This window comes from Paroedura picta, chromosome 2 (assembly GCF_049243985.1).
Source record: "Paroedura picta isolate Pp20150507F chromosome 2, Ppicta_v3.0, whole genome shotgun sequence".
Taxonomy (NCBI): Eukaryota; Metazoa; Chordata; class Lepidosauria; order Squamata; family Gekkonidae; genus Paroedura; species Paroedura picta.
The window spans coordinates 159,446,645-159,463,033 of record NC_135370.1 but is presented as its reverse complement, the minus strand read 5'-3'; the positions used below and the strand labels follow the sequence as shown (position 1 = coordinate 159,463,033).

Sequence of the window (16,389 nt, the reverse complement as noted above, 5' to 3'; positions counted from 1 at the left end):
GATGCAGTAAAAGTGCTACACTCAATATGCCAGCAAATTTGGAAAACTCAACAATGGCCACAGGATTGGAAAAGGTCAGTTTACATTCCAATCCCAAAGAAGGGCAATGCCAAAGAATGTTCAAACTACCGCACCATTGCACTAATTTCTCATGCTAGCAAAGTTATGCTCAAAATCCTACAAGCTAGGCTTCAGCAATATGTGGACCGAGAACTTCCAGACGTACAGGCAGGATTTCGAAGAGGCAGAGGAACTAGAGATCAAATTGCCAACATACGCTGGATCATGGAGAAAGCTAGGGAGTACCAGAAGAACGTCTACTTCTGCTTCATTGACTATGCTAAAGCCTTTGATTGTGTGGAGCACAACAAATTGTGGCAAGTTCTTAAAGAGATGGGAATACCAGAGCATCTTATTTGTCTCTTGAGAAATTTATATGCAGGTCAAGAAGCAACAGTGAGAACTGAACATGGAATCACTGACTGGTTCAAAATTGAGAAAGGAGTTCGGCAAGGCTGTATACTGTCGCCTTGCCTATTTAACTTGTATGCAGAGCACATCATGAGAAATGCGGGATTAGAGGAGTCACAAATTGGGATCAAGATTGCAGGGAGAAATATCAACAACCTCAGATATGCAGATGATACCACTCTAATGGCAGAAAGTGAAGAGGAACTAAAGAGCCTGTTGATGCGGGTGAAGGAGGAGAGTGCAAAAGTTGGCTTGAAACTCAACATCAAGAAAACAAAGATCATGGCATCCGGCCCTCTCAATTCCTGGCAAATAGAAGGGGAAGAAATGGAGATAGTGACAGATTTTATTTTCCTGGGCTCCAAGATCACTGCAGATGGGGACTGCAGCAAAGAAATTAAAAGACGCTTGCTCCTGGGGAGGAAAGCTATGGCAAATCTAGAGAGCATCCTAAAAAGCAGAGACATCACCCTGCCAACAAAAGTGCGTTTAGTCAAGGCTATGGTCTTCCCAGTTGCAATGTATGGCTGCGAAAGTTGGACCATAAGGAAGGCCGAGCGTCAAAGAATTGAGGCTTTTGAACTCTGGTGCTGGAGAAGACTCTTGCGAGTCCCTTGGACTGCAAGGCGAACAAACCGGTCAGTCCTAGAGGAGATCAGCCCTGACTGCTCTTTAGAAGGCCAGATCCTGAAGATGAAACTCAAATATTTTGGCCACCTCATGAGAAGGAAGGACTCCCTGGAGAAGAGCCTAATGCTGGGAGCGATCGAGGGCAAAAGAAGAAGGGGACGACAGAGAATGAGGTGGCTGGATGGAGTCACTGAAGCAGTAGGTGCAAACTTAAATGGACTCCGGGGAATGGTAGAGGACAGGAAGGCCTGGAGGATCATTGTCCATGGGGTCGCGATGGGTCGGACACGACTTCGCACATAACAACAACAATTTGAGATAGATAAGGGCTTCCCAACAGTTTCCAAATCTCTATAATTTTCATCTTTCTCATGACCCCTACCAAGTGGACTTTGGACTTTAACTCAAAAGCCTCAGAGAATGAGCTTGAGAAGCCATAAATATAGCCTCTTGGAGACCAGGGAATTCCAGGAGACCCTTGCATGGTAGATGTCTCTGGTCTGTTTGTTCCAGAGGCTGCCTTGATGAACCTGCAGTTCGCTGTCCCTTGAATTCCTGGGGCAACAAAATACCACCCCAGGGCTTGACCCACAAGCTCACTAGGGTCCCCCTCCACCTAGCAGAAGCAGTGAAGACAGTCAAGCTCTTGACAAGATAGCCCATTACAGACACCATATCAGGCTTGCAGCCCATACTCTACCTCTAGGGCCATAACCATGGTTCTAGTGGATGTTATCCTTTGCAGGATTCTGGTTCAGTTTAAGTCTTGACAAGATGAGGCCTAAGAGCTGCTTCCAGAATAGGTGGAGCTGCTTTCAACTAATATAAGCCTTGGGATGCTAATTCGCAGATGTATGTCTGCAATTTGTATGTATTTCCTGCAATACTGAAGGGGGAGGGAGAAAAGTATTGTCCCAATATTTCTGAAACAGAAAAATTTACCCAAAATAATTTTTAGAAATTATATCAGTCCTTCTCAAATCCTATGAAAATTATGATCAAGGCCTTTCTAATACTGCACTGAAAATTAACATATTTAAAGTAGACACTTCTACTACTGAGCATTGAAATATAGTGGAATCCCACCAGAATTGCCATCAACACGCTCAACAGAATAATTGGAACATGCTAAACTTTAAATGGACTGGATAACTGACAATTATGGTTGAATGTTTTAACATTGTAGTAAATTCCACAATTTTATGTGATAAATGTTTAGAATAGTTTATATTTTGTATTACATATTATTCACTTTGTACTGTACTATGATGTTCACCTCCCTGAGCCATCTGGGAGGGTGGCAAACAAATCTAATAGATAATAATATTCAAGGAGAGGAAAGTGCAGAAGGGGTTGCTGAACGATGATGATGGAGGAAGACATGGAGGTGGGGGGAGCCATAGAGAACTTCCTAGGGCTGGGGTAGTCAACCTGTGGTCCTCCAGATATCCATGGCAGGGGCTCATGGGAATTGTAGTCCATGGACATCTGGAGGACCACATGTTGACTACCCTTGTCCTAGGGGGTTATATGAGAGGAGTGATCCAGCAAACATGGCTGGGCCCCTTCTTGTGGGGAACCTAAAATTCCTTCTTGCCCTTGAGCAGGGAATGTCCAGGAATCCCTAATCCATAGTGCCTATTTCAGCGCTTATCATGACTGGGTTTTTTCTGTTCTTGTCTCCTCAATGTACAGAATTTATTTTTGTAATAGTACTATACTTGGACTGTTCCCTATCTATAATTATCACCTCCCATGTCACTTATGCCTTGGTAGTCCTGTCTATTTTCAATGAAGAGATTATCTTTTGTATTCAACTTCGTTTTGTTTTATAGGTGTGGCTTTCTCAAGATGGAGGCAACACATTCCAAATTTTAATTAAACTACAGGATCGTATTATTGTCAAAACAGATACGTGTGTTTACACACAATCAATTATATTTACAAGTGACAAGGGGACTACTTACTACACCAAGGCTGGTAAGAAATTCAAAAAAATTTTAGCCCTTGGAATAGGATGCAATGCATTATAATATTAGGGAATACAGAGAAAAATAGGTAATATCAAACACTGAAATGTCAAATATTGTGATGAACATGCTTTCCAAGAGGCACTGAGCAATGATCCTGAGTTGCTGCAGTTGGTTGGGTTCCTCATGGAGGTGCATGATCTCTACTACCAGGGCACTAAGGTCTATGTTCCAGGGGGCCAGGTAGAGAAGGCCAGTTTTACAGTGGCCATTCAGTTCCTTTCAGTTTCCAAAAACTTGCACAAAACTTGCACATATGCAGATGACACCCAGCTGTATCTCCTTATGGACAGCCACCCGGACTGTCCCCCAGAACCATTTGCCAGATGTCTGGAAGCCATGGCTGGATGGCTCGAGCAGAGTCGCCTGAAACTCAACCCCTCCAAGATGGAGGTCCTTTGGTGGGGTGGGGGAGTGGAGCGGATCAGGAAGCGCAGTTACCTACCTTGGCAGGGATGCAACTGTCCATCGCATCCCAGGCCAGGAATTTGGGGGTGACCTTTGATGCCTCAATAACTCTGGAAGTGCAGGTCAAGAGGGTAACTGGCCAGGCATTTTTCCATCTTTGCCAGGCTCAGCTACTAGCACCCTACCTGTCCCCTGAACACCTGGCCACAGTGACCCATGTGATGGTCACCTCCAGAATAGATTTCTGTAACTCACTCAATGCGGGCCTGCCCTTGGGCTTGATTTGGAAATTGCAGCTGGTGCAAAATGCAGCTGCTAGGGTCCTCACAGGAACACCTTGGAGGGCCTATAGACCCATTATGCATGGGGGGAATAACGCACATCCGGGGTGGAATGGTGGCGACTAAAATCACCGATAACACACAGAGCCGGCTGCAACCGGCAGCAGCTTTGGTGCATGCCGCCGAAAAAGCTGCATTAGCGAAACACGGAAGAAAGCGCAGCTTCCTGGTGACCGGGGCGCAACCAGAAGTGGCACCGGGATCGCCGCGTACATAATCGGTTACTCTGGGTTTTGCCACCGTCGCGCCCCGTCCCGTGCATAACCGGTGTGCTTCGTGTCTTCCCCCTCCACGTTTTCCATGTGACCCGAAATCGCCGTTTCTGTGGCCGTGCATAATGGACCATATCCAGCCACTGCTGAGGCAGCTGCATTGGTTACCAGTTGCCGCCCGGATTCGGTTTAAGGTTTTGGTATAACCTTTAAGGCCCTTCATGGTCTGCGACCCACATATTTGAGGGACTGCCTTTTGCCCTATGCCCCCTGCAGGATTTTATGCTTTGTGGGTTCAAATTTGTTGGTCATACCCAGCCCCCGGGAAGTGCATCTGACCTCAACTCGGGCCAAGGCCTTTTCGGTCCTGGCTGCCACCTGTGGAATGAGTTCCCAGAAGAGCTACAGGCCCTGTGGGAGCTTCCGGCATTCCACAGGGCATGCAAGACAGAGCTCTTCCACCATGTCTATGGTTGAGGCTGGCGGGCTAAGGAAGAGCTACTGGACCCCCCCTTGGGTTATCCAAATGGTGGCTTGGGTGCTATCGACCCCCCTTTTCTTCCTCCTCTAGGAGGTTATATTAGGGGTACGGGCTGTATAGAGTTATATTGAGATTCCGCCTGTTATGCAGCCCACTGCCACCTCCCGTCTCCCAGGTGTTGCCACAGCAACCAGGGCCTGCAGCTGAGCCAGCTCTGGCAGAAGAGACAAGGGCCTCTGAATGTGCAGCAGGGGAAAGCAGCACAAGGCTGTTCCCAAGAGGCATCTTTGGTGCAGCTGCAGATGCATTCCAGCCCTGACAGCTTGCCTGAACTACGTAGACAAAAGATGGGTGGCGTTTGCTGAATGCCGAAGGAGCCAGAGACTGTAGGCACGCTGTCAAAGTAGATGGGGCCCAGCTGGGATAGCTCCTGGGGAGGATGAGGGAATCCTCCCCCAGGTGCAGCCAATGAGCTGGGCTGCTTTTAGGAGAGACAGCAGCAGCTCTTCAGCGTGGATACAATCTATGCAGAAACATTCCTGTCCGGCTTGGATTCCTTGGTCTGTGAACTTTTGATTCCCATCAGCTTCCCTGACTTCTGGTATATGGCTTTTGACTACGCGCCTGGTAATTAGACTGGCTTTGTTGAGTATATGCTTATCTGGACTCTGACCTTGGCTTTCCCTCGACTAATCTTTTCCTCGCCCTTAACTCTGTTTGCTTTGATTCCTAACAACTCGGACTGGACTTTGACTTTGCTGTGGTGTGGACTCTGGCTAGGCTCTGCAGCCCAGGCACCTCCTGCCACTGATTGTGGCCAGCTAGGGCAGCATACTGCCATATCTTATACATGTTATTTTTGACTGTAATTTCTAGTTGTGTTTTAAGGGTAAGTTTTATTGGGGGTTTTATGCACATTTTGTAACCCACCATGAGCCTTATTAGGAGTGGTGGGTAAGAAATTTAATAATAATGATAATGATCATTAGTAGTAGTAGTAGTAGTAGTAGTGTTGAGGTATAGCATCCTATCCTCCCCTTTTTGCATCAAAGCTCTCAGGGGGTTCATGTGTGTTAGTACTGATTCCATTGTGAACAGCCTCTTCAATTAGTTGAATGCTGTCTGACATGACTCAGCATTTTGCTCCCTGAGTGCATCACCCCCTCACCCTTCCTCTTGCTTTGGGCAGGTCAATAAGGGGCAAAGCCACCTGGGCAAAGTGAGGGAAGGAAACCATTGTAGAAGTTGGTGAATTTCAAGAGTGATTGTAATTGCCAGTGGGTCCTGGGAGCACCCAGTTGAGAACATCTTGTACCTTGGCAGGGTCCCTCTCAATTCCCCATGTGGACACTGAGCCTGAATGGCATGACCAGATACTCAAACTGTCCCATTGGGGTGTTGAAGGCCATTTTCCATTCATCCCATGGGGCAATTTGAACCCAGAAATACGCCTCCCTCAGGTCCAGTTTGGTGAACAGTTCCCTCCTCCAGGTGTGTAAGTAAAAATGCAGGGAGTAAGTAAAAATTCTGTGGAGAAAGCAAGGCCCTTTCTGGGCCTATTTTGGCCTTTGAGAGAAGACTCATTGGGATTAGGTCTCTTATGGTTGTCAGCTCCATGTTTGGAAATTCCTGGAGATTTTTTGTTGGCATCTTAGGATGGAAGGAGTTGGGTAGCAAAGAGGCCTCTACTGAATATAATGTCACAGAGTCCACATTCCAAAGCAGTTATTTTCTCCAGGGCACAGATCTCTGTTGTCTGGAGTTCAGTTGTTATTCTGGGAGATCCTCAGGTCCCACCTGGAGGCTGGCAACCCTAGGTCTGGAAGCAATCTTTGGGTAACTTGAGTTGCATGACTCGGCTTGGTGTGGTTCCTTGCTACTGTTCAACAGAAGTCACTGTATGAAAGCCAGTGTAGTGTACCAGTGTAGTCTTCAGAGAAGAGTCTGACAGGCCAAGTTTTGAATCCTCATCTTGCTGTGGAAGCTGATTGGTGATTTTGGACCAGTCTACATACTTTCAGCATAACCTATCTCAGAGGGCCGTTGTGTGAATAAGAGGAGGACAGTGGAATAATGTGAGTTGCTTTGATTCTTGCTGAAGGAAAAGGTGGGGTAAAATGAACTAAATTATCTATATCTATATCTATATCTATATCTATATCTATATCTATATCTATATCTATATCTATATCTATATGTAAAGGTATCCCCTGTGCAAGCACCGAGTCATGTCTGACCCTTGGGGTGACACCCTCCAGCGTTTTCATGGCAGACTCAATATGGGGTGGTTTGCCAGTGCCTTCCTCAGTCATTACCGTTTACCCCCCAGCAAGCTGGGTACTCATTTTACCGAAAGATGGAAGGCTGAGTCAACCTTGGGCCGGCTGCTGGGATCAAACTCCCAGCCTCATGGGCAGAGCTTTCAGACTGCGACTGCATATATACACACACGTACACACGTACACACGTACACACGTACACACGTACATGCGTACACGCGTACACGCGTACACACGTACACGCGTACACACACTCTCTATATAATTTAGTTCATTTTACCCCACCTTTTCCTTCAGCAGGAATCAAAACAACTCACATTATTCCATATATATATAGCTGAAGTTGAGAAGTAGATAAAAGGTAGATTGGTGAATGGCTCAGAAAGAGAGAATGAGGCTTGGGAAGGAGAAAGCATATGGGGGTTACTAGTAGGAGGAAAAGAAGAAATAGTGTGGAGACAGCAATAGAGGGGAAAGTGAGGTGCCACCCCACAGGTCCTTGAGCCTGGTTCAGTGGCCAGCGCCACACAACTGGACCACAGTTTTCCCCTGGGGGGGGGGGGTTAAAGAGGAAAGTTATTGGGTGGGAAAGAGACAGGGTTATCTGTTGGAATATGCAAGATCTTTAGCATAGTTAGTTTAAGAACTTTGTTATGTTTTTCAAATAATCTCCTCCAATGGTGACTCCTGGAGATACAGAGAGTGGAGCCTGGGGATGGTGAGGCTTGAGGTGGGGAGGGGCTTCAGAAGGATATAATGCCATGGATGCTACCCTCCAAAGCAACCATTTCCTCCCTGGGAAGGGAACTAGAATTTCAAGTGATTTACAGAATACAGAGATCAATTCCACTGGAGAAAATGGTTTCTTTGGAGGGTTATGCCCTGCTGAAGTCACTTACCTCTTCAAAGGTCACCCTCCCAAGGCTCCACCCACAATCTGGTTTGACAACCCTCAGGGGGAGAAGCAGGAAAGGTAGAGAGTCTATGGGGGCTTTCAAGAAAGGAAAAGAAGAAATAATGAAGGAGGGTGAAGTGAGATGCCTCTCAAAAGTCCTTAGAGGTTCCCACTTGACTCTTCTTTATGGCATTATTTGCAGCATGACCAACAAAATTTGAGTCCAATAGGACCTTTAAGATCAACAAAGATTTATTTAAGGTGTGAGCTTTTGTGTGCAGGCAATCTTCCTCAGACCAGTAAGACATACTGATCTCTAGGAACATCTAATGAAAGTAATCTACTAATTGTAATGCTATCACAATTGTGCATGATTTTATATACATACCTTATTCCGTGTTTTGTTTTGTTCTTTCATTGTAGGTCTGTTCAGATATGCCAAGCTTCAGTCTCTTCGAATACCTATCTTTAGCATGAACTTTGACCACTTGGGAGCTTTACATATTGTTACCATGGATAATCAAACCCTAGGCTTCATAAAGACTTATGGCATCAATGTGAACAAGTTACTAAAGGTTTAATATAAATCTGATGTGCTAATCACATTTAATTATTTTTATGTGTGAAAGATAATCTATTCTTCAGATAATATAATTAAGAGGTTAATGCTACTCTGCTAATTGGATGGAATCCCACTTCACTCTGTATCTCTGCCTACCTATGCTCCTATAAAATTAAATCCTATGAAATATTGATTTATTTATGTTAACATACTAACTAGATTCCAGAAAAATTGCCATGCTGATGAATTATAGCAAAACCCAACAACAACAACAACAAAACCCAGCAAAAAAAAAAAAAAAAGCAAACAGCCAAGGAAATGTCTGCATAAAGACAGTCTGTCTAGGCCTTTTCCTAAAACCCTTATCTAAAACCCTGGTCTGTGTACCCCTGACTTTATAGATGAGGTGGGTGGCAATCAGAGCCTAGCATCTCACCTTTGGAATGCCTCCCCCATTGTGATGCCTCCCTTACTTCCCTTCAGGTGACAGGCGAAAACATTTCTTTTTACCCAGGTTTATTATTGTCAGTCCCCCTTCAAGGATCGCTGCCTTGTTGTGGCAAGGGGGCTTGCGTAGTTCAGTGAAGCTATGAGCTATACCGTGCAGGGCCACCCAAGACGGACAGGTCATAGCTGAGAGCTCTGACAAAAGGTGATCCACTGGAGAAGGAAATGGCAAACCACTCCAGTATCTTTGCCATGAAAACTCTATGGACAGTTCCAATAGGCATAACGATATGACGCCGGAAGATGAGCCCCTCAGGTCGGAAGGTGTCCAATATGCTACTGGGGATGAGCAGACGGCTAGTACAAGTAGCGCCAGAATGAATGAAGCGACTGGGCCAAAGCCGAAAGGACGCTCAGTTGTGGAAGTAACTGGTGGCGAAAAGACAGTCCGATGCTGTAAAGATTTTTATTCCATAGGAACCTGGAACGTCAGATCCATGAATCAAGGTAAGCTGGACGTCGTCAAACAAGAAATGACAAGACTGAACATCGACATTTTAGGAATCAGTGAACTAAAATGGACAGGAATGGGTGAATGACCATCAGATGACCATCAGGTATACTACTGTGGACAAGAATCTCGCAGAAGAAATGGAGTAGCCTTCATAATCAATAAGAGAGTAGGAAAAGCAGTCTTGGGATACAATCCCCAAAATGACAGAATGATCTCAGTTCGAATCCAAGGCAAACCATTCAACATCACAGTGATTCAGGTCTATGCCCCAACCACTGCTGCTGAAGAGGATGAAGTTGATCAGTTCTATGAAGCCCTACAACACCTTCTAGAAGCAACGCCAAAAAATGATGTGCTTATCATCATGGGGGATTGGAATGCTAAAGTCGGAAGCCAAAAGATAACCGGGATAACAGGCAGGTTTGGCCTTGGAGTACAAAATGAAGCAGGGCACAGGCTGGTAGAATTTTGTCAAGAGAATACAATGGTCATAGCAAACACTCTTTTCCAACAACCCAAGAGACGACTCTACACATGGACATCACCAGACGGTCAACACAGAAATCAGATTGACTATGTGCTCTGCAGCCAAAGATGGAAAAGTTCTATCCAGTCAATAAAAACAAGACCAGGAGCTGATTGTGGTTCAGATCATGAGCTTCTTGTTGCAAAATTTAGGCTTAAATTGAAGAAAGTAGGGAAAAGCACTAGGCCACTTAGGTATGAACTAAATCATATCCCCGACGAATACACAGTAGAGGTGACAAATAGATTTAAGGAATTAGATCTGATAGACAGAGTGCCTGAAGAACTATGGACGGAGGTTCGCAACATTGTACAAGAGGTAGCAACTAAAACCATCCCAAAGAAAAAGAAATGCAAGAAATCAAAATGGCTGTCTGAGGAAGCTTTACAAATAGCTAAGGAGAGAAGGGAAGTGAAAGGCAAGGGAGAAAGATACACCCAACTGAATGCAGAATTCCAGAGAAAAGCTAGAAGAGATAAGAATGCCTTCTTAAATGAACAGTGCAAACAAATAGAAGAAAACAATAGAATGGGGAGGACCAGAGATCTTTTCAAGAAAATTGGAGATATGAAGAGAACGTTTCATGCAAAGTTGGGTAGGATAAGGGACCAAAATGGTAGAGACCTCACAGAAGCAGAAGAGATTAAACAAAGGTGGCAAAATTATACAGAACAACTATACAAGAGTGAGCTTAACATCCCTGATGACCACAGTGGGGTAGTTACTGACCTGGAGCCAGACATCCTGGAATGTGAAGTCAAATGGGCCTTAGGAAGTCTGAGCAACAATAAAGCTAGTGGTGGTGACAGCATTCCAGTTGAACTATTCAAAATCTTAAAGGACGATGCAGTAAAAGTGCTACACTCAATATGCCAGCAAATTTGGAAAACTCAACAATGGCCACAGGATTGGAAAAGGTCAGTTTACATTCCAATCCCAAAGAAGGGCAATGCCAAAGAATGTTCAAACTACCGCACCATTGCACTAATTTCTCATGCTAGCAAAGTTATGCTCAAAATCCTACAAGCTAGGCTCCAGCAATATGTGGACCGAGAACTTCCAGAAGTACAGGCAGGATTTCGAAGAGGCAGAGGAACTAGAGATCAAATTGCCAACATACGCTGGATCATGGAGAAAGCTAGGGAGTACCAGAAGAACGTCTACTTCTGCTTCATTGACTATGCTAAAGCCTTTGATTGTGTGGAGCACAACAAATTGTGGCAAGTTCTTAAAGAGATGGGAATACCAGGGCATCTTATTTGTCTCTTGAGAAATTTATATGTAGGTCAAGAAGCAACAGTGAGAACTGAACATGGAATCACTGACTGGTTCAAAATTGAGAAAGGAGTTCGGCAAGGCTGTATACTGTCACCTTGCCTATTTAACTTGTATGCAGAGCACATCATGAGAAATGCGGGATTAGAGGAGTCACAAATTGGGATCAAGATTGCAGGGAGAAATATCAACAACCTCAGATATGCAGATGATACCACTCTAATGGCAGAAAGTGAAGAGGAACTAAAGAGCCTGTTGATGCGGGTGAAGGAGGAGAGTGCAAAAGTTGGCTTGAAACTCAACATCAAGAAAACAAAGATCATGGCATCTGGCCCTCTCAATTCCTGGCAAATAGATGGGGAAGAAATGGAGATAGTGACAGATTTTATTTTCCTGGGCTCCAAGATCACTGCTGATGGGGATTGCAGCAAAGAAATTAAAAGACGCTTGCTCCTGGGGAGGAAAGCTATGGCAAATCTAGACAGCATCCTAAAAAGCAGAGACATCACCCTGCCAACAAAAGTTCGTTTAGTCAAGGCTATGGTCTTCCCAGTTGCAATGTATGGCTGCGAGAGTTGGACCATAAGGAAGGCCGAGCGTCAAAGAATTGAGGCTTTTGAACTCTGGTGCTGGAGAAGACTCTTGCGAGTCCCTTGGACTGCAAGGCGAACAAACCGGTCAGTCCTAGAGGAGATCAACCCTAACTGCTCTTTAGAAGGCCAGATCCTGAAGATGAAACTCAAATACTTTGGCCACCTCATGAGAAGGAAGGACTCCCTGGAGAAGAGCCTAATGCTGGGAGCGATTGAGGGCAAAAGAAGAAGGGGACGACAGAGAATGAGGTGGCTGGATGGAGTCACTGAAGCAGTAGGTGCAAACTTAAATGGACTCCGGGGAATGGTAGAGGACAGGAAGGCCTGGAGGATCATTGTCCATGGGGTCGCGATGGGTCGGACACGACTTCGCACATAACAACAACAATTATTGTCAGTGCTTTTATGGTCTGCTTCTTGTCTGAGGTCTTTATCAACATCTTTTTCGACTGTTCAGTGTTTGTTGGGCTGTATATTTGCCCTGGCTTAATCTCTTATCATTGGTTTTGTTTTATTGTTTTAGTTGTAAGTTGCCTTGTGCAGATAATATAAAAATCATGGTTTCTCACTATGAGAAGAAGCTTTAGAGATCCATGTATTCATGCTTGTCCAGGCAGTAGGCACTGCTTGCCATGTTTTCTTCAAAAGAGCCTGGGACATGGCCAATGAGGATGTACTTGGCTGCCTGTTCTAAGCACTGATGGCAGGCGGAATAAAGAGGATACAACCAGTCCTGAAGAGGATAAGGAGATTGACCTCACTATGGAGCCTCGGCAGACAGTTTGGAAAAAGACTCAACGGTGTAGAGCGAGACGGTTCTCAGGGCCTTTGGAGCTCCAGAATAGATTTCAGGCCCTTGCATAGGAGGTGCAAGGGTCAACGAGGGAAGAGGCCCCGGGGATAGAAGGAAATGGAGTTGAGAAGGAAAAAAAAAAGGAGAGTAATGGTAATTGGAGACTCCCTGCTAAGAGGAATGGATCGCCATGTGGCTGGGCCCGACCCCCTAACCCGAGAGGTGTGTTGCTTGCCAGGGGTGAAAATTAAAGACGTTTCAGAACGGCTGCCCAAACTCCTCAAATCTCGGATCGCTACCCATTTGTGATGGTCCATGTGGGAACGAATGACATGTCCCTGAATACCATCGCTCCTATTAAAATAGACTATCAAGATCTGGGGAGGAAGCTCAAGCAAATAGGGGCACAAGTGGTATTCTCTTCAATCTTGCCTGTCAAGGGAAGAGGAATGCGTCGGGAGAGGAAGATAATGGAGGTGAATCAGTGGCTGCGTAGTTGGTGCCGGCAGGAGAGATTTGGTTTCTGGGACCATGGGATAGGCTTTCTTGAGGAAGGCCTACTAGCACCTGATGGACTGCACTTATCGAAGCTGGGGAAGAATGTGTTTGGCAGGAACCTGGGGAGATTCATCAGGAGAGATTTAAACTGAAGCCACAAGGGGAAGGAGACTATCAACATTAGGGAGTGTAAGGAAGGAGAACGATCGGGGGCAGCCCAACCGGCAAGGCCAGCTCATAGGGAACCAAAAGTAAAAGGATTCAGATGTCTTTATACTAACGCCTGAAGCATGGGCAATAAGAAGGAAGAGCTGGAACTTCTCATGCTGATGGAAAGGTATGATTTAGTAGGCATCACAGAAACTTGGTGGAATGATTCTCATGACTGAAATGTAATGGTGGATGGATATGAACTGTTCAGAAAAAACACAATAGATCGAAAAGGCGGAGGAGTGGCACTGTATGTGATGAAAGGGCTTACCTGTCAGGAAATTCTAGTGAAGGAGAGCATATCTATAGTGGAAAGCATCTGGGTGAAAATAAGCGAGGGGAAAACAAACAGTGTGGTGGTTGGTGTCTGCTACCGACCGCCTGACCAACAAGAGGATGTGGATGCTGCACTTTGTGAGCAGCTTGAGAAAATATCCAAGCGGCAGGACCTTGTCATCATGGGTGACTTCAATTTCCCAGATGTGTGTTGGGAAACAAACTCTGTGAAGCGTCCTCAGTCATGCAACTTTCTGACCTGCCTAGCTGACAATTTCATTTATGAAATGGTAGATGAACCCAGAAGAGGTTCAGCCATACTGGACTTAATACTGATCAACAGGCAAGAGTTGGGGATGAGGTGAAGGAGGTGGGGACCCTAGGTGGAAGTGAACATGTCCTCATAGAATTCCTTTTGAGATGGGGAGGCAAGGAAGCTTGTAGCCAGATGTGGATGATGGATTTTCGTAGGGCAAACTGTAATAAACTCAGACATGATGAGTGTCATACCATGGACGAGAATGCTGGAAGGGAAGGGAGCATGTGAAGGGTGGGCGCTACTCAAACAAGAGCTATTGCATGCTCAATCGATGACTATCCCAGAAAGACGAAAACACTGCAGGAGCTCTAAGAAGCCTATTTGGATGAACAGAGAACTTCAAGAGGAACTAAGAAAGAAAAGGAAAATGCTCAGGAAATGGAGGGAAGTACAGAGCTCTAAAGAAGAGTACCTACAGGTTACTAGGCACTGTAGATCAATCATCAGAAAGGCCAAAGCTGAGAGTGAGCTAACATTGGCCAGGGAAGCCCATTGTAACAAAAAAAGATTTTTCAGTTATGTGAGGAGCAAACGTAAAGTAAAGGAGGCAATAGGCCCACTGTTGGGTGCAGATGGACAAACTCTAACGGAAGATGCAGAGAAAGCAGAAAGGTTTAGTGTCTATTTTACATCTGTTTTTTTCCCCACAGGTCAAAGGGTTTAGGCACATCTAGAGATGGCAGTAGCCAAAGGATAGTGTCTGGGTGGCAGGTTAACATGGATAGAGATGTTGTCGAGAGGCATTTAGCTGCACTGGATGAGTTCAAATCCCCTGGGATGGATGAAATGCACCCGAGAGTGCTCAAAGAACTTTCCAGAGAACTTGCACAGCCCTTGTCCATCATCTTCGGGACCTCTAAGGACTGGAGATGGCCCGGAGGACTGGAAGAGAGCAAACGTTATTCCGATCTTCAAAAAAGGGAGGAAGGATGACCCGGGAAACTACAGACCAGTGAGTCTGATCTCTGTTGTGGGGAAGATAATGGAGCAGATATTAAAGGGAGCAATCTGCAAACATCTGGAGGACAATTTGGTGATCCAAGGAAGTCAGCATGGATTTGTCTCCAACAGGTCCTGCCAAACCAACCTGGTTTCCTTTTTTGACCAAGTAACAGGTTTGCTGGATCATGGAAATTCGGTTGATGTCGTTTACTTGGATTTTAGTAAAGCTTTTGACAAGGTTCCCCATGATGTTCTGATGGATAAATTGAAGGACTGCAATCTGGATTTTCAAATAGTTAAGTGGATAGGGAATTGGTTAGAGAACTGCACTCAAAGAGTTGTTGTCAATGGTGTTTCATCAGACTGGAGAGCAGTGAGTAGCGGGGTACCTTGGGGCTCGGCCCGGTACTTTGTAACATATTTATTAATGATCTAGATGAGGGGGTGGAGGGACTACTCATCAAGTTTGCAGGTGACACCAGATTGGGAGGCCTGGCAAATACTCCAGAAGATAGAGACAGAGTTCAACAAGATCTGAACACAATGGAAAAATGGGCAAATGAGAACAAGATGCAATTTAATAAAGATAAGTGTAAAGTTCTGCATCTGGGTCAGAAAAATAAAAAGCATGCCTACTGGATGGGGGATACGCTTCTAGGTAACACTGTGTGTGAACGAGACCTTGGGGTACTTGTGGATTGTAAACTAAACATGAGCAGGCAGTGTGATGCAGCGGTAAGAAAGGTGATTCTATGAGACCAACAGGAGGCGGAAGATAAGGCTGTGAACAAATTCCTTTCTAGAATCATAGAGTTGGAAGGGGCCACACAGGCCATCTAGTCCAACCCCCTGCTCAACGCAGGATCAGCCCAAAGCATCCTAAAGCATCCAAGAAAAGTGTGTATCCATCCTTTGCTTGAAGGCTCCCAGTGAGGGGGAGTTCACCACCTCCTTAGGCAGCCTATTTTTCTTCCGGTAGAAGGCCCCAGTGCATAAACCTTGGAGATTGTTGACTTCTGCCTTCCTTGTAACACAAAGATTTGCATGGTATACAGATGGGGGTGAAACGATAAACTGTGATTTGCCTGGAAACTGGCTTAGCTTTACAACTTAATTTCTGAGACAGAATCCAGTAGCAAATGGTCTCGCTCTAGCCCATGGAAGGTCATAAATTTGTCTTTAGAAGAAAAAGAGTTGGTTCTCATATGTGGCTTTTCTCTACGTGAAGGAGTCTCAAAGCAGTTTACGGTCGCCAGATTAAAAGTCTGCACTCCTAACCACTACACCAAACTGGCTCTCTTTACTAAAATGTCAACATTTTTTGGTGGCCAAAACTCTCCCAGTGAAATCAGTGTAAGTTGGTTTGGATCACTCTGACTGTCTGACAAAGCCTTAGTATATAGAGCGTTATGTTCACAGGAATTTTTAGGAAATCTAGGAAACACTTTAGGTTCTGCTATTGGGAAATAAACTCTTCATGGTCTGGTGTGGCTCCCATTAATCATGGGAATTCTGCTGAATTCCTTTCAAAGATTCTGAGAGCTAAGCTTCAATAGATGTTATTTGTTCTACCCATACACAGAGAATGAATGCTACTGAGAACAACCCATGTGGGCTCTCTTTTTCTTCAGCTGCAGTAGTGGAGCCACCATGTTCATTGTCATGCCCTTGTGTGTCTTTCCCGATT

The 16,389-nt window shown here is 45.2% G+C and overlaps 1 protein-coding gene across 2 annotated transcripts in view; it reads left to right on the top strand.

Annotated features, from left to right (window-relative positions):
- The window catches only part of LOC143830670 (cation channel sperm-associated auxiliary subunit beta-like), a 92,235-nt gene that overhangs the window by 35,912 nt on the left and 39,934 nt on the right, over positions 1–16,389 (top strand). For both annotated transcript variants that reach the window (XM_077323499.1, XM_077323501.1), the window contains exons 15-16: positions 2,937–3,081; positions 8,171–8,322. In XM_077323499.1, the coding sequence (XP_077179614.1) occupies positions 2,937–3,081; positions 8,171–8,322 (297 nt within the window). The remainder of the gene's footprint in view (positions 1–2,936; positions 3,082–8,170; positions 8,323–16,389) is intronic.